We start from the raw sequence: 22,884 nt of genomic DNA, 5'->3' as shown, positions 1-22,884 counted from the left end.
ATACCATGTTGACAAGTGACACATACAGCATATTATCTACAATAAGTTTTCCTCTGAATAGTTTCTTTCAATGCATAATTGCAACAATACAATGTCATTAGTGGACAGCACCATTTACAGAAATGTGTGCACGGTTGCATTGCCATATTGCATTATATTTAAAGAGTTGCATTGCAAATAACAACCACCCTATTAGGATGCAAACTCTACATATTAGATTCAGATATCATGGTACTGTTCAATCAAGTTCAGTTCTCCAGACAAAGTCATGACAAATGGTCTGTTGTTTTTTTTAATTACAAGATTATGGGTCACCAGAGTTTGAGGTTGCACAAAGTTCAATTCAGTTTCCCACACCATGTCATCCATCACAAATCTGACTGCAATGTGCAAGATATTTGTTCACCAAAGTTTGAAAACTACAAATTCAGTTCAATTCAGTAATGTTTTTGAAACTATGCCATGGCCAAAGATCGCAGGGATCACAGAAAAGTTTGAAAATGGCAGAAAGTTTCAAAAGTTGCATCACATAATTAACTGCCTATTATTCACAAACATAAACTCTGGATACACTAGCACTATCATCTGGTTTATTTATTTTACCTGTTCAAAAAAAAAAAAGGAAAAAAATAAGAAGGAAAAAAAAAAAAAAAAAAAAAAGGATTTGGTTCACACTTCATATGTCCAGCCATGTACATGTAGTCTTGCTTGTTAGAACATGGTTATTTACCCAAATAAATCAGGTGAGAAAGCTATTGAGGGGAACTGTGCATGCACAATGAGCAATTCCAATTCAAATCCATACACCCCCTGTGAAAGACATGATCTTAATCTCTCACACAGAGGGTGTAGCTTTCATATGGAGTCACCCATTCAGGTAACCCCATTTGAAATTCCATTCCCTGTGTGGAAGATTAAGGTCATGTCTTCCATACGGGGTGTATAGATTTCAAATGGAACAGTTCAATACTACACATGACTGCCTCATTACTTTGTTTGTTTACATGCTTATTCTGTAAAGTCTGTTATTTTGGAAATATTTTTTTCCCAAAATAACAAGAACATTAAGATCAGTAAATACCAGGCGTCTTTGTATTCATTTGAATGCAGTTTGCATGTAGATTTCAAACATAGCTGTGAAAATATGAAATTATTACTTTTTTTGAAAATGTGTGAAATTATTTGACACTTTGAGTCAACTCGCATTTGAGAAGATAAAGGGCTAATATCAGCTGATAGGGAAGTGTGTCATCTATAGTCAAGGTTAAATTTGTTTTGTTTTCTTACACTTTACTTCAACTATGACAGTTTTGTTCTGTCACTTAATTAAAGCAATGACCATTGGATTCTGCAAGTTTAGTTGATGTTGGTGAAAATTCTAAACATGATATCATGGACTCTTTCTTCTGTATTAGCTTCAGTTTTGTCAATTTTGGAAAACAATTACATCCAATACTGTTTTAGTGCATTAAAATGCTGCAGTTGTGCCCATGTATGAGATATTTTTCCCTACTTACAATAATTTCAAATTTACAATGATCTAATAATGTAATTCTCATTCAACAAGCAGATATACATGTGACGTGTCATGTCAAAAGGAGATACTTTTGGGCAGGATCGTAAATAGAGAAATAGCCAAAAATCTGCCCGTGGGTGAATTTTTCATAACTTTGGTTTGTTGCGAATTTGTGATGCTATTAATGTTAAAAATATTGTCTGATAGTTTCAGACCGGAATATAACTGGCATCTTGTATTTTTGAGACATTTTTCAAGGTAATTCCTACTCTCTACATTGTCAATAATATTTTTAAAGGCCGATATCTCAATTTCCAATTTTATAATACCATAACTTATTTAATTCAATATCTTCGCTTAGGAATGTCCGATTTCATTGGGGAAAACGGCGTTGTGGAGCAAAATATGTCTATAATCAAGATATGTAAAAACCTCAAAATTGATAACCTGCCCAAAAGTGTCTCCTTTTGACATGACACGTCACATATAAAATAGTATTTATTTTTAAATAATTATTTTATTGGATCTTTTAGTTATCTGTAAGTCTGAAATCTAACAGCTGCTTCCTTTTGAAATATACACCAGGCACAAAAAGAAACTCGTCAGTTACATTCATCCTTGCTGTTCAATTACTTGATGATTTTGGATTATTCTGAAATATACATTTTGTTAATTGGGCTTTTCTTTCTCGTGTGACACCCTGTTCGTGAAAAACGAACAATAATTGACCAAGATGTGCGTCTCCAAAGCCTCAAACCCCAAAATCAAAAGTTGCATTTTCAACGATTTTCAATGGGAACGCATCGTGGTATTGCACACAAGCACCACGGGCCAATCAATAAAGCACACAGTGTAACAGGCACAATTGAATCGTTAAAATTGCAACTTTTCATTTTGGGGTTTGAGAGTTTGGAGGCGCATATCTTGGTCAATTCTTGCTCAGTGTTCACGAACAGGGTGTCAAATGAGAAAGAAAAGTCCAATTAACAAAATTTATATTTCAGGATAATCCAAAATTATCAAGTTATTGAACAGCAAGGATGAATATAACTGACGAGTTTCTTTTTGTGCCTGGTGTATACACTACATGTAGGTCAACCTGAAAAGCAAATCCTGCTTGGTTACATTTGAGCACAACAATACTTTGAAGATTGTTTTCTCTATGGACTATTAAATAACACATGAAAACATTTCCATTATTTAATTGGTAGACTCAAATTCATGCCATAAACTATTTTGACTAATTCCCTAATATTTCGCGATAATAGACTATTCAATAGTCACTTTTACGGGAACTCTTCGACCCTCACTCAACATCGCAACCTCATCTTAGTGGTGGATAACTCTGACACCGACTTCCAGCATTACCGATTCCTTGTGACCAGATCATCTGCTTGTTCACTTTTTGAGGAGGCTGTGACTGTATAAATATTTTTGTACGTTATAAAACAAAATCATTGACTGCTCCTTATTCGGAAAATGGTTCAAAATATTTCCCAGAGGTGATCTGGAGATTGTGTGCTTACTATGCTATTTTCCCCAACACAAAAATAGTAAGTCCACGGTCTCCAGTTCCCCTTGGGGAAATAGTTTGACCCATTTCCCTCCTGAGCAGTCAATATTTGTATATTATTACATCAGATCTATACCAAATAGATTCACATCTGGTCAAGGCAGTGTCAATATCTCTCCATACTAAACTGAGGCAATGATAAGCCAACCTCTTTGGACACAGTTCTTTAACCCCAATATATAAACACATGTAGTAGCGTGACCTTGTATATACTGGGGTACTGTACCTCATCCTCTCTAACACAAGGTCAATTTGTTATGATTTCACTTTTAAATGTTGCTGGTTACTGAACTGTGTGATTGCGGATGAGGTCATTTCTATTCATGTGTGCCGATTCAAAAACACTTCTAAGCCTTGGTCATCATCATCATCTAATGCAAATATTTGAATAACTGAAAAAAATTATGCTATGAATAGGACAATTGGATGGAACTTGTAATGGCAAACCTGAAAACAACAACAGCTTGATGTGGAGCTAGATAATATGATCACAGTTACTTAGAAATTCTTGTTGGTTTCTCCTCAAAAAACCATTACAAAATTTCTCATCAGAAAATATTGCAAAAATCATTAAAATTCAGTTTTTTTGCACCTTTGTTAGCAGCATAGATGTACTAACATAGCCTGTAAGTGGCTAAGCTGAAAGCTGTGTAATGTGTATTTAAGATTAAATAGGACATTTTATATGGAATTGTAATTTCTCTACATATTCTCTCTATGGGACTGTCTAGTGTAGAATCATATATCCCTAGTTGATTGCAAAGTTATGACACAGATTTTCTTATGTATTTTACTGCTGTTGTTTTGTTTATCAATCTACTTCCACTTTTGTCTATATCTGATTCTTATTTTCTCAATTCCCACCTTCTTATTTTCTCAATTCCCACCTTCAGCCTGAGTGGATCATATCACTTCACATAATAAGAATTTAATATTAAATCAGCTTCAAACTGAAAAAGCAAATTTCAGGAAATTGATCAATTTGGCTTGATCACATCACTGGTAAAAGTGCATGACGAGTTCAGGTCCAAAATGCAAGATACGCTATTGCTACCTTGAGTCATTTTTTTAAAGCAATATTGTTACTGAAAATAGTGTAGTGTTGAAGTTAAACTCTTCAATTAACATTGTTATCGCTGGACTTATTAATATTTTAGAATTCATAATGTAATGATCACAAGCTTTTAATAGTATACCCACACTAATTAGTACTCCGTAATTAGCAATTACAGGCTATTTCATTGCATACAATAACCATACAAAAACACACAACTCACAAGGCAGCCTTTGGATTCATTGCATTTTACATCTGCACTCTTCCGCTTGTACAAAAGTACATGCTTACCTTGTAATTCATTAATTTGACGTATACTGTCTATGGCCTCCAGCTGGGCGGCTTTTAACTCGGCTTGAGTCTGTAATAACTTCTCATGACACTCTTGGTATCTTTTCTCCGATTCCACCATTTGAACTGATTGAAAACAACATTGTAAAGGAAAACAAAATTGTGGTTAGATAAGACTTAAAAAAACCCAAAAAAACAACAACAACTAAACAGCACAATGTATTTCAAAAACATTATTACCGTATTGGTCCGAGTATAGTCCCACCCGTTTTTTAAGGTTTTTTTTTTTCACAATTGGGGGTGGGATTATACTCGAAATTCAAAAAAAAAATCTAAAAAAAAAAAAAAAATGCATGATGTTTTGTGTTTTAATATGAAAATTGATCATTTGTTTTCATGTCATACTCTATTAATGATATCAAAATGCATTGAATTTGAATGCATTTTGATATCATTAATAGAGTATGACATGAAAACAAATTATCAATTTTCATATTAAAAACACAAAACATTGTGCAAAATTTTTTTTTTTTTTTTTAACAATGATTGATCCTAGCATTTAGGTCTAGGTCCAGGGACACTCCAAATTTCTGGAAAAATGGGGGATCATACTCGAACGTGGGACTATGCTCGGACGAATATGGTAATACCAGAATCCTTGAAAACCTTGATGGGGCAGAGGAGAATAGCAAAATTACACAACACCACATGAGTACTATTTCAAACAACCTGACTTCATAACATGCTTTTCTGCTTTTTTTTTATTTATTCAACCTGGGTAAATCATTAAATGGGCTATTTATTCCATTTAAACTCCACACTACCCCTGTGGAAGATTTCGGAAATATCTTCCACAGGGGGACTGTGAATTTCAAATGGAATGAACACATTAGGCACCGACCTCAGAGAAAGATTCAACCTGAATCTTCCACAGAGGGAGAATGAATTTAAAATGGAGCTGCTAATGTGTCCATTCCATTTGAAATTCATACTCCCCCTGTGTGGAAGATATTTCCCAAATCTTCTACATGGGTGGTGTGGATTTCAATTGAAATAGCCCATTTAATGCCAGACACTGTTCTCCCATGATGCCCAGGGTATGGTGTACAGACAGTCAGGTATTAAATTAGCCTGATCAGTACTGGCTGTGAGGTCTTTGTCATCTGTCCCAAAATTAAAATACAGTAATGGTGAGAGCAAGCACATTATAAAATTTTGATATTTGCTTCCACCAGGAATTGAACTGGGGACCTGATGGATCCGAGTCTTGTTAATGTGCTCTCGAATTACCAAGTGCTGTCAGAACTGTATGTTGTTTGCAGCATTACATGTGATATAGCTACATAGGGCTAGGAGCAAGCCTTGAAATAAGCAGACTGGAACCAGGAGCAATTTGTTTTTACACATTACTCCTGGTTCATGTGAAGGACCAGGAGCAATTGGTGGCTTTACGAGAGCAAATTTGCTCCCCGCACCTGCTTATTTCAAGGCCGGGCTAGGAGCAAGTATATTCTCTGGTTTCAAAACTTAACAGATCATTTCTCTATAATATTTTCCTCATGTATATTACTACATTGAATCTGAAGATAGCACTTGCTAGAGTTCCGAAAGCTCAGGCCTCTGCAAAGGACTTCTCTAGGGAAATATTAAATCTTACTTATATTGAATCTTATCCATATCCACCTACTCTCACATTCCCTTGTCGAGAGTTTGTACATAGGGGAGCACCCATTAGAGTCCAGAGTCCGAAAAGGTTTGAAGGTAGGGTTTAGGGCATGTTAGGCCTAGGATAAGTATTAAGCAGTGTTTAGGGTTAGAGTTAGGTTTAGGGCTAGGCCTTAGGTAAGGGTCAGGGTAAAGATTAAGGTTAGGGTAAGGATTAGGGTTCATTATGACCCTGATGACCCTTTGGACTAAGATGCTGTAACCTATACACAAAGTGATTAATTTCCATGGAAATCAGCACACCTCCCATTTTTTTGCTTAATCATTTCACACCTGCCAAATCTATATAGGGAACATATCTTTCAACTAGAATTAGCTATTTCCAACATTTGAATAAAAATAGAGAAGCCAAGCCAGTTTTGGTTCAAGTCCTTGCTATTTCTCCTTTATCATACCATCGGTATTTATGGGTAGGAAAAAAAACCCTGCCCACTATTTCCCAGGCTATTCCTTTCCAAAGCTGACCTATAAACAAGAAGATTTCCCCTTCTCATGTACAATAGCTACAAGGAGCTAGGTTGTAAGCATACTCTGGCCTTGTCCACATTATATACACAGTGATATTATTCATGGAAATACGCTTGGCTCCCATTTGTTTTGCTTAATCACTTAACACCTGCCATGTCCATATGTTATTACATTACAATTAGAATTGACTATTTCCAATATTTGAAAAAAAACTGTGGTTAAAAGCCCTTGCTATTACTCCTTTATCGTACCATCTATATTTGTAGGTGGGAAAACCCCTGCCCACTATTTCCATGCCTAGGGCTGACAAAAACAACAAGATTTTCCTTTTCCCTACTCATGACCCACAAAAACTGACCCATACGACATGATGATGCACAAAATGACCCAAAGTTTACAGACATAAAACTAACCGCTACAAGCCATTTCGGTCTTCTTTACAAGCCTGTCTGACTGTGAGCAATACAGGAACTCTGTCTCAACCTTAAAGCCTCCAAATATAAAGTGGCATAAAGATCCTGATGTATCCCAGTATAAGCTTAAAGCTTATAAGATCTCACTGCCCCCAATGACACACTATGCTAACATACAACAGACTCGGTATTGCTCTAATTATGCAACTTAAACTTTGTGCTGCAGAAGGGAAGGCACATTAGCTACATACAGCAAAGTGACATGCTGAACTTAATTTTGGTAGTTTATGAAGGAAACAAATAATGAAATTGACAATCTTTGGAACTAATTGTTTTAACTATAATGCAATCTGAAATGCTGAGTTAAGGATCAACAATTTAAAATATTTTAGAACAAAAGTTCAACGCTGTAGCTGACATCGAAAACAACAATTGGAATCATCGAAGTTTGTTCTTCAACTGGGTTGTACAAATAGTCATACTGATGATTTGTACACAAATATGTCAGAAACCACTTTGCTACAGCGAGGCAGATTTATATCACATCAGTATACATTCTACTCCCCATTCCAGAAAAAAACAGCACTCATTTTTTTGGATTCAAAAATATTATCAAAGTCTACCAAATGAAACATAGCTCAATTCTAATCAATCATTCAGTACCAACTGGAGATAAAAGAAAAAGTTCACTATTTTATTAATTTATTGAACTATAGCATTCAAAATCTTTGGTGTATGCTGAAATTTTGGGTTTATTTTTCACTTTTTTGTATTACTTTTATTAATTGATTGGTTATAAAAATGAAAAATTTGATTCCAAAAATTAGAATGCATAAACTGAAATTAGTCTTAGTACAAGTCTTTGGCCCTTATTTCCAAAAATTGTCCAAATATTAAAATTATGACTTATATTGCCAGTTAGAACTAACTAAAGGATTAGGATTTACCTATGTTTCATTTGTCAAAACAAAATGTTTTTTAGTCCCAAAAATTAGTGTTGTATTTTTATGGAATGAGGAGTAGTCTGTGTAACAGCACAGTGATCATCACAGGTAGTCATAGATGTGACACACCTGTCAGGTTTATCACCCTGTGATTAATGTACTTAATTTGACACACATGAAGCTCAAGTTCGCTCTACTGTCATTCTGTTAAAATGGAACCTATATGGAAAATACCCTTGGAAGAGGCTTTTGCAAACAAGTAGAAAGACAAACTTTGTGTGATTTATGTAACTTTTACACTTCATTGATAAGTCAGATTTCTTCTTCTTACACAAATCTGTAACATCCACACGTCAATAGCATGCCAAATACCAAAGTTGAAAACCTGACAACCAGCTCACCATAACTAAACTCCTTATTAATTAAATTAATTTAATTGATTATCACCCAATAAAGATTAATTATCTATTACCAAAGAATCAGATTATTTGATTTCATCACATAATTACCCATCAAATAATCAGATCAAACCTTTATGATCTCTCAATTTCTTTCTAATATTACACACCTACACGCTATGTGTTGACACACATGCTTAACTGACAGGAAGGAACCCTTCGTAAAGCTGGCTTCCCCCGTATAATTAACCGAGGTCCCCATATAGGTTATCCCCAGCAGTACTTCGAGGATTATAAGGTTTTGATTTGGGCTTGGTTTCAGCGATGACTACAGAGAGACAGTGGCTTAAAATAGACTATCCCACACACAATCAAGGTTGCTGTCTAGGTCTGCTCTTACAACTGACCTACATATAATAAGGTCAAACGTAAATTATCTCTGCAACTTCTACGAAAAGGATCTTGCTGTTTCCGAGAAACTAATTTTATTTAAATAGCCAAATAAAGATTTCACAGAAGTTTTTGCATGGTTGGAATTGCAATGTGTTGTCAAATAACTCAATCACCAAATGCAATAAAAACAAAATTGAAAATATTAATCTTGCATATTATGCAATCTTTGATTGATGAACTTGTTTTTCATAGCTACCCCTTGTGTTTCAATCAATTCCGGATTCAAAAACACTTTGAGAGTTATTGTAGACATCAGATATGTCTGTCAACAGACTTGCCGCTAAAGCATTTGCATAGCCAGCAGACAATACACTTCAACAATGAACATAAAACATCAACAACATAATGAAATGCCACTCATATATCAAACTACAATTTCCTTCTTGTGTTTTAACTCATTTCAAAATCTCCTTCCTCAATAAATCGTTATACAAGTTTCCTTTTTATCAATCCCATCTTCCTGGTTCAAAACTGTCAAAATTCTGTATAGCAGGAAATTTTCGAGAGGTATTTATTTTCACATGTTTTTTACGGTTAATTTCAGAGCCTCAAATTTAAAAGCCCACAAAAATAATTTACCTGTAGGGTTTAATTAATTTAATTTGCGAAAAGTGTTATCTGACCATGAACAAATGTCATTTTTGATTGTTATAATTAAGTAGACGTGATTATATGCCAATTTTCCCTCTTTCCTAATCCTTTTTAATAGGACTACTTCCAGGAATTACAAAACAACAGCTAAGGATTAAGACGCTTGTAAGTTGTGCTCCTTTCCCCTAAGTGACATCAGTATTTCTCACTATATTTTGATGTTTCCAGTCCTAGTATCTGTTATATACCACATACATTGATTCTTGTTGTTTGATTGGTTAATACCATCATCACACGGCGTGAAATTGTTTAACTATTCCTTAGTTAAAATACAGGGGTGTGAGAGGCCTCAGACAAAAAAAGAAAAAAATTACTAAAAAACAGTGTAAAATCAGGGCAAAACTGCAAATATGGGCTGAAAATAAAAGAAAACGCATTAATTTTGGCAATAAAATAAGCTGAAAGCAGCTTAAAAGCTGAACTCTCACACGCCTGAAAATAGTAGTACTTTTTTCCGCTGTCATGGCAACAACCTAACTGTATCGCTGTACGCACTGCTGACGCGTGCCATATGCACGTTGACTCAGTTGTGGCTTGTGTGTGCCATTCCTGAAAATAGTGGTTCGTTGTGTAAATATTTGGTAAAAAAAATCTATGCACGAGGTATATTAAACAAATATTGACTACCTTTTAGTGTATGGTCAAAACTATTGTTCCTTGAGATCTCAACACCGTACTATTTTCCCTCAACTTCGTTTCATGAAAATAGTACAGTTTTGAGATCACTGGGAGCAATAGTGTTGACCATTCACCTCTTGGCCAGTCAATATTTGTATATTGGCAAACACTTTGCTGGTGTTTTGAAATCATGTATCAAAATATGAAAAACAGGGAAAGATGGGACCATTAACTTGACAAAAAAGCACGAAATAAATCTATTTTACATGTACACAGTTGTCAAAAAAAGAAATATGTTATGTTAATAATCCTTTGTTGAGATTTTTCTCAGTATAAGAACAGAACAAAGTAGCCAGTTTATATGTGATTCCAGATATTTTTCGTAATTTGTCAATTAGCTCGGGGACAAGTCCAACAGATGTAAGCACCACCCATGCCACCCTACAGCTGAGAAAAGCATTCATTTATTTCAAATTCTAGCATGATCATAAATTGGATATGATTTACTTCTTTGAATATGGGTATGCTATCATTATCAATCAACCTTGGGGTTCTAGCACAGCCCTGTCTGTACCCCCATCCATTACATCCACCTTAACTTGACAAAATGATGCACTGGTGAGAATAATTAATATGCGCCTCTCCATATAACAGTATTATGACCAACACACATCATTTGAAGAACATCACTCCTTCACTGTAGGAATGGCTAAACTGATAAACATGCTGAAACCACATACCCGTATAATACTTGTCCACCATGTGCAAGTTCATCTGATATTTCTTTGCAATAATTCTTACCTTTATATCTGTCCATTTCCTCTTCTAAATCTTGCAACTCTAGTTCTCCATTCTGCTCAAACACTGGTATACCTAAAGCAAGTAAATTGAAAAAATTAATAACATAACAAACATCGCTAAAATCTGTCATCTGCGGTTGACTTATAGGTCTGTTTGTTTAAACGGTCGCTCCGTGTGGAGACACGCTTGGGTCCAAACAAAATGCTCAAACCAGGCTAAAAAGCCTATATAAGCATGCTGGCCTATATAGAAAGAGAAGTGAGAAACTGATTTGAAGACAAAGAACAAGATGGGAATAACACAGGTTTATGTGTTGCAAAATGAGGGTATAAAGTGTAACTAGGCTCATTATCAGAACCAATGTTGCACGTTTTTAAACATGGAAGTTGGGTCCCTATTGAGTGACACACTGAACAAAATTCTCAGCACCACCTTTGCAGAACAACCAAAATAGCACTGTGTTTTCACAATGTGACCACAGTGTGACCTCAATCTTTTCATGTGTTAAAGAGGATATGTATGTTGGCAAGTATGACAGGACTCTTTTCATGTGTTAAGGGTAGACGAGGTATTGTTGGTCGAAGCAACCTAAAAATCCATTTTCCGTTGTCTAGATCAATATATTATTGAAAAATAACACCTTGATGTTTTGCAAAAGTTCATTCTACAAATCGTATACTTTGCAAACTTGCTTAATTTATTGTTGTTAAAGTGAGTTATGTAAGTTTTACAAAAGTGTTGTTGTTTCAGCCCTCTTTACAACGTAACTCAAGAACCGCATCACCTATAAAAGTATATCTGTGCTATTTTAATTCTTCTACACGCTCGCTATGAATTAAGCAATGCAGTTTTTGCCAAAGCTCACTACCATTCGTAAGATGTTGTGAACTACCAAATCACAACAGTTTAAAATAATTAATAACCTTAAAGAGGATATACCCGTCTGCAAGTGTGACAGGAATCTGCCATAAACAAGTACTACAACTACTACTACTCACCTCCAGCTGCTTGGCCATTAACTACAGTAACATTTGCATTAAATTTATCCTCCTCACTAGCCCTAGTAGTTGTGTTGAGGTTATCCGGAGAGCCTGTTATTGTCATAGTAGGTAGCTCGTCATCGGTGGTAGGCGTCTTCTCCGTCTCCCCGTCAGCGTCGGCTTCTTCTTCTTTACTTGTTGACCCGTTTTCTGCAACGGTAGTGAGTAGTAGAGATCATGACATGGTTACACATTAAATAGAACAATCTGCTCATAATTTGAGAACATTCTAAGTACGGAAGCATGTTTATCAGTGGATAATTAAAAGCGTCAGATGTGTGACCTTTGATAAAATCAGAGCCACCTGTTGCAACCAAGCAAAAATGAAATTTTTTGTTAATGTTAGAATATTGGAAACCCCATCAGAACTGGACATGGGACAACAACGGTGTCATAGCTAAGCCCCTCTCCTAATGTGTGTCGGCATCATTTAATTTGACTTATCATTCTTGACATATGTGCAATCATCACTGAACTTCAGAGGAGAAATGTTCAGTGGAAGGCTATTAATTTTTTGCAATGCTACAATTTAAATTTTTTTATATTTTGCAGTATGTTTTATTTTGCAGTATACACGTAAAACCATAAGTTATAAATATTTTTGCATAAAACCATACAAGCTATAAATATTTTTGCATTAATTTTTGCATAAAACTATACAAGTTATAAATATTTGTGCCTAATTCTTTGGGTATGAAGTAAATTGTGAACAGGGTGTATAAGGCCTCATGGACTACACAGTATCAATACATCTTTTTTGGTCCTATAGTGCTATCGGTGACCGAAGAGGTACCGATGGCATTTGTTTTTTATTAAAATGAAAAACAAGAACACTATGCAACTGTTAATTATTATGCTTAATACAATTTATTACATCTCCAGGAAGTGACGTTAAGAGTCATTGGTACCTAATCGGGCACCAATAGTTCTATAGGACCACATTCGATGTGGTGCCTAAGGACATGTTCATTAGACAATTATTTGTAGAATTTCCATTAAAATATCTGCATGCAAATTCTTTGGACAGTTTGGTGACAATTCTACAAAACCCATTCTTTTTTTTAAAGCAATGTTTCCGTATTCCCTCCCCCAAATTCACCAGTATTGTGGTTCATAATTTATATCATGCATGCCGTACCTTTCAGCTCTTTAGGTGATGATGAATCAATATCATCTTTTACTGATGTAATCGCTTCATCCTCAACATCCAGTGGTTTCTCCTCTCCATTTTCCTTCACTTCAGTAATTCCTTGCTCCTTTTGAATTTCCTCTAATTTACCTGCGAACAAAAATCACAAACGACATTAAAATAAAAGAATAACACAAACCAGGTACACAGATTCAGCTAAATTTCTTTATACTTATAGCAATGAAAAACTACAAATTCTCCCTTCTTCAAAATGTCAAATTTTACCTGAAATTAAATTCTATAAATATCAAAATCTTGTAACATTAACCACACACAATATTATATGCATAATAGTACAGTTCAGACTATGAACTAATTCATTGATCCTTTCAACATCCTCCTGCAATGTAAGTAGGGTATGTCCATACACACCCTTTAATGATATAAGACAGGCAAGCAACATATACGGTCCACAACTTATAACTTATTTTAAAAGTATTTATGGGGGAACATTTAAGTTGTAGACCCTATATTTACCATGTGTATGATGTTTACAAGGAAAGGTAATCTACTTCAGAAATATCCAGTTTTTGATCAACAGTAGTTATTCCTTTACACTGTTAGAATTCTGTTTTATCCTTCGTGCAAATTTAGTGCAAAAATAATGTATTGAAGAGTTATGCAGCTTTATTCTGCAAGCTGCTTAATTCCACATTGGAATCTTTACACTAGTCTAACTCATGAATATATTAACACCAGTGATATACCTACAATTCCTTTGTGAATCTTTCAACTGATTCTTGTGCAGATTCTCGTACACTTCGCTGTATACTTCACTTTCCTTTTTTGTTTTTCATCTAACACTCTTTTTCACAAAACTATTCCTCTTGAAATCCATACATCCCCTATGGAAGACATGACTGTAAACTGTCCCACATTCAGGTAAACCCATTTGAAATCTACACTCCCTGTGTGGGAGACTAAGGTCATGTCTTCCATAGGGGGTGTATGGATTTCAGTTTGAATAGCCTATTATGAACCCACCTCCCATTTTTATAACCAGTCAAATCTTAACCCACATTATCAGCCTAATTGACAGCCTATAAGACGTATTTTGATTGCTAGCTATGTATTGGGACAAACAGTGATATTCTTAGGCTGAAGAAGATCAGGCTTAAAACTCATAAGGCCAAAGAAAAAAATAGGTATGTCTCAAAGCTCGCGCGCGCATTTGTAAAATCATGATATTTGGAAAAAAAAGAAATGCGGATTTTTTTTTTTTTTTCAAACAAAAAAAATTTTTTAGTTTTTCCAGAAAAATTCAAGCGAAAATCAGTTTTTTTCTCCAAATACCATGAAAAAGTCGAGAATAAAAAAAAAAAAAAAAAATAATTGCATTTCGCATTTGTTTTCAAACCACTCGTGAGCTTTGAGACAAACCATTATTTTTTTTTTGGCCTAAGACATTTTGATTAGTTACACTGATGATTATATCAAGTAAATCAACCAATCACAGACACTGTAAGAAATGTGGTAGTGCACATGGGGCTAATTACTATGCATGTAACATTACTGTGTCATACTGTCGAATGATTTCACCCAGAAATGCCAAATGTGTGTAAGTTTGTTCTACTTGGGAATCATATTTATTACTAGGATCAGATTAGGATAGAATGGACTTTCCAGTTGGAATTTATATACTCCCTATGGAAGACATGACCTTAATCTTCCACACAGGGAGTGTGAATTTCAAATTCAGGTAAACCCATTTGAATTCATACTCCCTGTGTAGTCCATACTGGAATAGCCCACTGTCCCATGTCTGTGTGGATCCACTCTTTGCACCTCGCCATGTACAGGTAGACTAATTCCAATCAGCCGTCTACACTTCGCATGTACTATGTATACTTCGTAGTGACGACTGATTATCTTACAGCCCATATCATGACGGACTTCTGAAAACTATTCAATGCGACTTTGGTTGTGGGCCGTCAGAAGCGACTGACTAGCGGCGCCCGTGTGCAGCGTCGCTGTACCAAGCGCTGCTGTGACAAGATCGCTTCGAAACTTCTAAAACAACAAACTCTGTCAAAAGGACAATTTGGACACAACTGCGCATGCTCTATGCCACAGGAATCCTGTTGCAAAATCTGTCACTTTTTTTCCACAGAGCTTTCTCAGTCGTCAATCCAGGCGGTTGACGACTGAGGGCAGCAGTCTAATGTACAGGTTCCTTGACTGCTGATCCCCCCCCCCCCTGGTAACTACAGTCAAAATTTCATTTGATTCAACACAGCAAGACGACCCCCCTAAAGCTCACTTCTGATTGGTCTATATTTCAATTTTTAAGATTTAGGTAGTCTTCCACAGAGGGAGTATAAGTTTTAAATAGAATACACAATTGGGTAACTTCTATTTGAAATACTCACTCCATTTGTGCAAGATATAAGTAAAGCCATAATTGCTTTAATTAACTCTGACCAATTACATTTGAAAAGTATACTCACTCCCCCTGTGGAAGATATCTCCAAATTCTTCCACAGGGGGAGTGTGGATTTCCACCAGAATAGCCCAATAGCTCACCTTTCATGGAAGTCATCTGCTTCCGAGCAAAGTCGTGCTCAGCCTGGATCTCCTCTATCCTCGCCGTTAACCTTGTTGTCTCTTTCTCCGAATCCTGTAGCTTCGTCTCCAGCAGTTTCCGCTCCTTGGTGATCTTTTCCACCTCTTCTTGGTTATTCGTCTCCATCTCGGACATTTTCGTTGACAGTTCTTTGCAGTTGTCTACTGCTTGTGTGTTTTTCTCCAGCAAAACTTGCTGTTCTTTTTGAAGGTTTTCACACTGTTCTTTTATATGGCTACATTCATCTTCGGAATTACTTAGCATACGCTGAAATGAATAGGGTAACAAAAAGGTAAGTCCATCAAACAATAAAATGAGGGTGGTCTACACCTATTGTGGGTGCAAATTAGGGTTAGGTTACACTATTATTAGGACCCAAAGCTTTAAGGGGGTACTACACCCCTGCCCAATTATGTGCCTATTTTTGCATTTTTCTCAAAAATTAAGATATGTATATTATAGGGGCAAGGACTGCAACTAATGCACTGGAAATTTTATTTCAGCACAGACAACAGTTGTGGAGTTACAGTCAAAAATGAGGAATATTTGGGGTGTAGTACCCCCTTAAAGAATTTCTGATTCTTATTCTCACTGGACAAATTTACAATCTCGCTAATATTTGGAGCTGAAAAAGGGTCACTTATTCAAGTATCACTTGCTGATCAGGAAATGTGCTGGGGATAAAAAAGCCTTTTCGGTGACTGCCCCAAGGTTTTGGAATGGCTTACCATCTACAATCAAGAATGCCATCAGACTGGACTCATTTAAGTCATTGATCAAAAACATAATTTTTGCTACCATCGCTTTTTGAATTTTTGAATTTTTGAATTTTTTCTCTTCTCTGAAAAATAAGACCCTGCTTACACACGGCCTTAAGTCAACTTCAGTCAAACTTGGACTTGACTTCATTTAGGTACAAACAGGGTCACCATATTTTGAACTTGACCCGGGGAACTTTTCTTTTCTCTTGCGTCTTGAATCCCTAGGCAAAGGCGCATATAAATACTGGTTGTTATGTTATGTTATCAGGAAGCAGAAGGCATCCTTCAAAATAACAACAAAATCTTCATGTTTATAGCTTCTTTTTAAATACATCATACTACATCAAACCAGCAACCTCTTATTTCATATTGAGAATGTTGTACTTCTCTTCTTAGCTTTCAAAATACTTATTTATTTCAAATAAATCAATTTCCTGTTCACATTTTCCCCGAATGAAAATTACAACAACTGTGTTTGCAGCATGATTTCAATCAATTCAATTTATTCAAAATGTATGCCTTTTTTATACTTTTCAATCTTGAATTCAATATCATTTTGAAAAATTGATTACTAAATATGTGTTGAACGTTAGTCTTTTTGATTTGTTTCTTCTTATCTGAAGCTAAATCGGCCCTGCAGGGAAATAAGTTGTACACCCCTGCCACCGGGGTTAAATGGATACGTATGTGGGAGTTCCTAAGCACAAAAAGATTGAATAACGTTTTACACGTGCAAGCCCTATTGGAAATGTCTCTGATGTAATACATGATAGTTATTATATTTCAATCAAGAATGAAACACTCATGAGGAACAGTGAAGTAGTTATGATGAAAGCTACTTCCCTCTTACAATATCATAATACATTTATTAAAATAATGTAACAAATTGAGGTAGAAACAATATATATCTGAATGACAAATTAAAACTTTTGTTTCAGAGCTCTTTGCTTAATTAGAGAATAATGAGTTTGATCTAGTTAGTAGATACTTCTGATCAAAAAAAATACCCCCATCCATTATGTATTTGTTCACAGAAGCTGTCAAAACTGCATGGTGTTATGTAACCAATACCACTGAGCAATCTTGTGACTCACACCAAGCAAAGGATACATTCTTAGGGACCGTTCACAAACACTTATTAGGGGGGGGGCTGATGCAAAAGGGGGGCCCTGAAATGTTTTGACCCTCTTAAGGGGGGCTGAAAAAATGACCACAAAGTTTCCTGGAAAAATTGAGTTTATATGCTTTTCTATGGGGTTGACCCATAATTTTCATGTCAAAAAGGGGGGCCCTTAAATTTTGAGGTCTGTAAAGGGGGGGCCTTAGGTTTATAACCACAGCATATCAACATTGTTCATTGACTTCTAAAGGAAAAGGAAAGCAAATCATACACTTGCCAAACATAATACTCTCTGTACCCTGTATTTTAGGGTTACGGTAAATTATTAGGGTTTAGCATTAAGCCTTAATGTACGATTTCCATCAAATTTTGATTTTGTTATTCTTTATTCAAAATGTTGAAATAATATTACTAATAACTGATGGGAAGGGTTGATGTAGATTTTAGTTGAAACAATAGGGTAGAGTGAAAGAAGCCCCACTGGATATTTTGGCCATTTAACACCAGTTCTATGGGAGGACATATCATAATTTTTAAATTATGATAATATGTCGAACTTTGCTCTGTTGACCTACAAAGACAACAAATTTGGCTTATTCCATTTAGGTGCAAGTTGGGACATGTGAAAACATTACAAATATGCAAAAAAAAATCAGGTTTTAAAAAAATTAACCAATTTCATATTATAAGATCGTATATTATGGCTTTAAGGGTTAGGGTTAGCAGGCATGAGAATGAGCTGGCATGAAAAATCCTGAAGTGTTTGAAAAAAAGCCTGAAAAAGTGCATGAAATTGGGCTAAAAAGGCCCAAAACGGGTTGAAATTAAAAGAAAGTCAGAAATTTGGGCAACAAAAAAGCCTGAATTCAGGTTTAAACCTGAAAATTCTCATGCCTGGTTTAGGGTTGGGGTATGGAAGGTATTCTTTAAATTATTCCCACAATGGTCCTTGAGTCCCTCTGCAATGACTGAATTGACTGGGAGTAAAGTATTAGGGATAAGTAGGAGTACACATAAATTGTTAGGGTTAAGGATGGGGTTAAGTTTGGGGTACTAATACTATTGTGTTCCACAGCAATGGTCCTTTTAGTCACTCTGCAGTCAGCAGGGAGGCAGTTCTTTTCACCAAGAGTATAGTTGCGCATATATCTGCAAATATCTCTGAAACCCCTGAATCATGCTACGATGTGCAAGCCCTCTTATCTCCACATCGGAGGTCTACAATGCGCAGGCAAGCACTCTTACCTCCATATCTGAGAGTTTCCGACAAGCTTCTAATTTCTCCTCCAGAGATCGTTTTAACGACTCCTTAACTGTCGTCTCATAATTGTGTTTATCTTCTTGGAGTGCTACAAGCTCTTTTCTTATACTTTCTTCACTGTTTGCCTGTAAGGGTGAAATATTTGAAGGGGAAAAAATAAAATAAATGCAAAAATGGTGAGATTACGATTGATTTGAAACATAATATTGTTGTACTTAGTCACACCGCCACTAGATGTCACATTTTGGCTTTGATTTGGATATAAAAAACACTTTTAATTAGCCATTGATTCTACAGTCATTTTGTGCTTCTCTTTCAAATATTCTCTCAGCTGATATATAGAAAATATTTTACTGGGGTGAAAGATTTCAGGGAAAGAATACTTGAAATATTATTATGAGTACATGTTACAAAAGTCCCTGGTAAAATAGTAGATTAGTTTAATAAAACATGTAATATATATTTAAAAACTTCAAGAATTCTTGAGCTGATCGTCCCAATGGTTTCAATATCATGTCATAATACGGCAAATTGACACATTTTTCTTTGCGCTTCCTGCGTTGGCTCTATCGCTATGCTGTAGGGAAATAAAACTAAATACATATGATTACCGGAGGGAACGCTACAAGGCTTTCAACACCGCTTTCTGGGTGTGCTCAATTAGATTTCAAACTTGAAAAATACTGTTACTAAATCTATTGATCACATGTATTTGGCAACTTATTTGCAAGTATCACAGCTATAATACACTATCAAATGACTTACTAAACAGCAATTATAGCAAGCTTTCTGTTGCTGTATTTATGTTTTGGGGGTAAATTCTTCACCTTTTACAGAATTCATATCAAAACTATTATTTATGCAACTTGGATGTCTGCAACTGAAATGCATTATATAACATTTTCATCCATTTCATTGCAAAAAAAACTGAGTCACATTGCATAACTTTCACTAGAATTCTGCGGTTTGTAGTTACGGTGCCCCCCTTGCATAACTTTAAAAAGTCAATTAAACAAGGCTGACCTACAAGCTACAGAGAGGACTTACATAACAACTTCATAAATATTGCACCCGTAAGTTCACACTTGTAATTTATATGGCAATAGCATAGCGACACCATTTTTGTGACTTTCACACATTATAAGTAGTACCAAATGGATCAAAATATTTTTGTGGACATTTAAATTCACACTTCCAAAGTTAATCATACGCTATGCAATGCATCAATAAAAACCTCACATAAATTTCCCCCTTTTATACAGTACAAAGTATGTATCCAAACAACATCATCTGCCTTCAATCTGAAGTACTATTTGATTCCCAATATTTTGCCAGTAGCAGCACATCTACAGCTTGATAAAGTTTCTCGAGCATATGGTTCTCCTTTCGATAAATCAGACTAATAAAAAACACTTCACATAAGGACATTTATAAATGAGGGTCGTGGAGGATTTTATATGCCGTCGAAATATGCGTGCTATTTGCCTTATCAGAATATGCCTGTAAAACCAGTGCGTGCTCTGCTAAAACCATGTCATCTACAACATATGCTTGTCAATCGGTCACCAACTTCTTGATATTCCTATGGCTATCCGATCACACTATTTTCATTACTTTCCCCCCGAGTTATGCTTGTTAAGTCCCGGTTAAGTCAATCTATAATCTATGCACCATTTGTTAAATAAACACCAAACACACAAATAACAAAACATTTGTTATATTAATATACACACTCATGACATGACATATTCCTTTATAATGCTCTTTGATGCCCTATTATCAGATGTAACCGATTCAACGTCAACCTCGCATGAATTATGTAAAAGCCAAAGTATATATGTAATTAAATCTATTCAGTATTCTGGTTGTGAAAATCTGCCGAGGACCCGTGAGAGTTAGCCAACCCTGCGTGTACACCATGTTCATTTCGTTTGATTTCCCATCCCATTAACGCTAGCCCACGGTCATTGCCAGCTCTATATATATTCTATGCACTCCTTGGCAGACGTGGACCTTCCTCTCTTTGTTTACAGGCATGTAAGAGCAAAAATGCTTTTACAAAGGAAGATAGCTAGGTTAAATTCTGACATATGTGAAGTGAATGCCACACATAATCATAATTGTTGTCTGCTTGGACATCTTTTCAATTGCTGCTATTTTGGTGCTGTTAGGAGTTCAACTTAAATCAAGGGTTCAATAATTATTATATCACTCATACATAAATTCTAGACAGTTCATTGGTTGATTACCATTTATCATTTTTACCATCACCCTCTCCGTGTGATAGTCTTTACCATCATAGTGCTCTGCCGTAGTGCGCCTGCGCCAAGCCGTGCGCTGACTCTTGGACTCGCCGATTTAGTTATGGGTGGACCCCAAAATGTGAAGTATATCAAGGCAAAACGGGTGTTATGTTAATGAAAAAATGTATTTCCTACCTTACATAGTATTTTAGTAATAGAATTTATGCATGAGTGATATAAAACAAATATTAACTGTCTTATATTCGTGTAATGGTCGAAATATATAATCACTCGGTGAAAGATGTATTGTTCCATTCCACTCGCTGTTCCGGCTTGTGGAATGGAATCAATCCATCTTTCACCTCGTGATTATATTTCGACCATCACACTCATAGATAGTTAATATTTGTATAATGGAAATTACTAGGACACAAGAGATGTACTTGAACAGCAGTTCTACAGCAAATGGTTGTTATGGCTGGTAAAATTGCAAACTATACACAAGCCTGACTGGCTGGAACCCTGCTCAATAAGACCCTGCTTACACACAGCCTCAAGTCAACTTCAGTCAAACTTGGACTTGACTTCATTTACGTACAAACAGGGTCACCATGTTTTGAACTTGACCCTGGGAACTTGATTCTAAATTATAACCGGGTCATGTTTTTTAAAATTCAAACTTATCTTCAAGCAAGACTTTGCAATGTAAAGGAACACGCAATTAGAATAATGGTTACTCTAGCATCAAGTGAGGATTTAAACGTCTAAATTCAATTTTGTTTTAAAGTCGACTATATGTGACACGATCAAGGGAAATGAGTCGGATGTCGCTAATATTGATTTTGAGATATTGGCAAAGAAAGTGTTAAAATTCTTTTGTTTTATATTGTTTTCAGCGATTGATAAATTGATGTAACTTCACAAAGAAAAATCGTATCAACATGGAGTTTTCAGTTTCTGAACGCTCTAAATGTCCACATTAGAAACATGTGTAAAACTCATTTTCGACCAGGGCCGACATGCGACTCATTCCCCTTGATCATGTCACATATGTGACGTTCCCTGCTTCGTGTAAACACTCCATCAAAAATAATTTATGCTAATTATTTAAAATCCTTTGTCACAATTTTAATTTTGATGTCGCAAATCACAATCAAATGTATACATGTTCTTAGAACTGTTACAAAAAGGAAAGAAAGAACCCTCCCCCAAAAAAAGAACATGTATAACTGTTGTCACCCTTGTTATTGGGTTCCCATACACAATGAAATCAAACTTCTTACTCTTTAAATATGGGTATAATACCGACCTACCCATAATGAGTGCTGACAACTACCAGTTTCAGGCCAATGTTATATCGGTCATGTTTAGCAATTTTACACAGCATAATCTGTTTTTCAATTTGCAACCTTTTGGATGGCGTCAGTTTTCATACAATCGTTTTAAATCTTGCATATAGATCCTGAGTGCACATGACATGTATCAGATTGCATCAAGCCACATTTTTCACACATATACAGCTTTATAGAGCAACCTTTTTTCAATAATTTCTAATTTATTTATGTGAGAAACCCTAAAACTCACACACGTGTACACACTAGTGTGACATTTAAGCATTATTGCTAAACAACCTTGTATCCAGGCTGACAAAAACATGTTCATTTTCTAGAAAGAATTTCATTCACAAACAACATTTCCCCCCACCAATATTTCCCAGGAAGGTCTTTCCAGGATTCCCACCTTTTTCTAGCCTTGCTTGTTTTAACAATGTTGTCTGACACTGCTCATAGGATTAGAAATTT

At 35.6% G+C, this 22,884-nt stretch overlaps 1 protein-coding gene across 1 annotated transcript in view; it reads right to left on the bottom strand.

Moving 5' to 3' along the window:
* Positions 1-22,884, bottom strand: part of LOC140148319 (uncharacterized) — a 106,158-nt gene that overhangs the window by 26,831 nt on the left and 56,443 nt on the right. The window contains 6 exon segments of the mRNA XM_072170227.1: positions 4,435-4,560; positions 10,906-10,977; positions 11,904-12,095; positions 13,084-13,224; positions 15,658-15,964; positions 18,824-18,964. Coding sequence (XP_072026328.1) covers positions 4,435-4,560; positions 10,906-10,977; positions 11,904-12,095; positions 13,084-13,224; positions 15,658-15,964; positions 18,824-18,964 — 979 coding nt within the window.

Source organism: Amphiura filiformis, chromosome 3 (assembly GCF_039555335.1).
Source record: "Amphiura filiformis chromosome 3, Afil_fr2py, whole genome shotgun sequence".
NCBI lineage: Eukaryota > Metazoa > Echinodermata > Ophiuroidea > Amphilepidida > Amphiuridae > Amphiura > Amphiura filiformis.
Note: the sequence above shows the minus strand (reverse complement) of the source record. Positions and strands in the feature narration are given on the sequence as shown.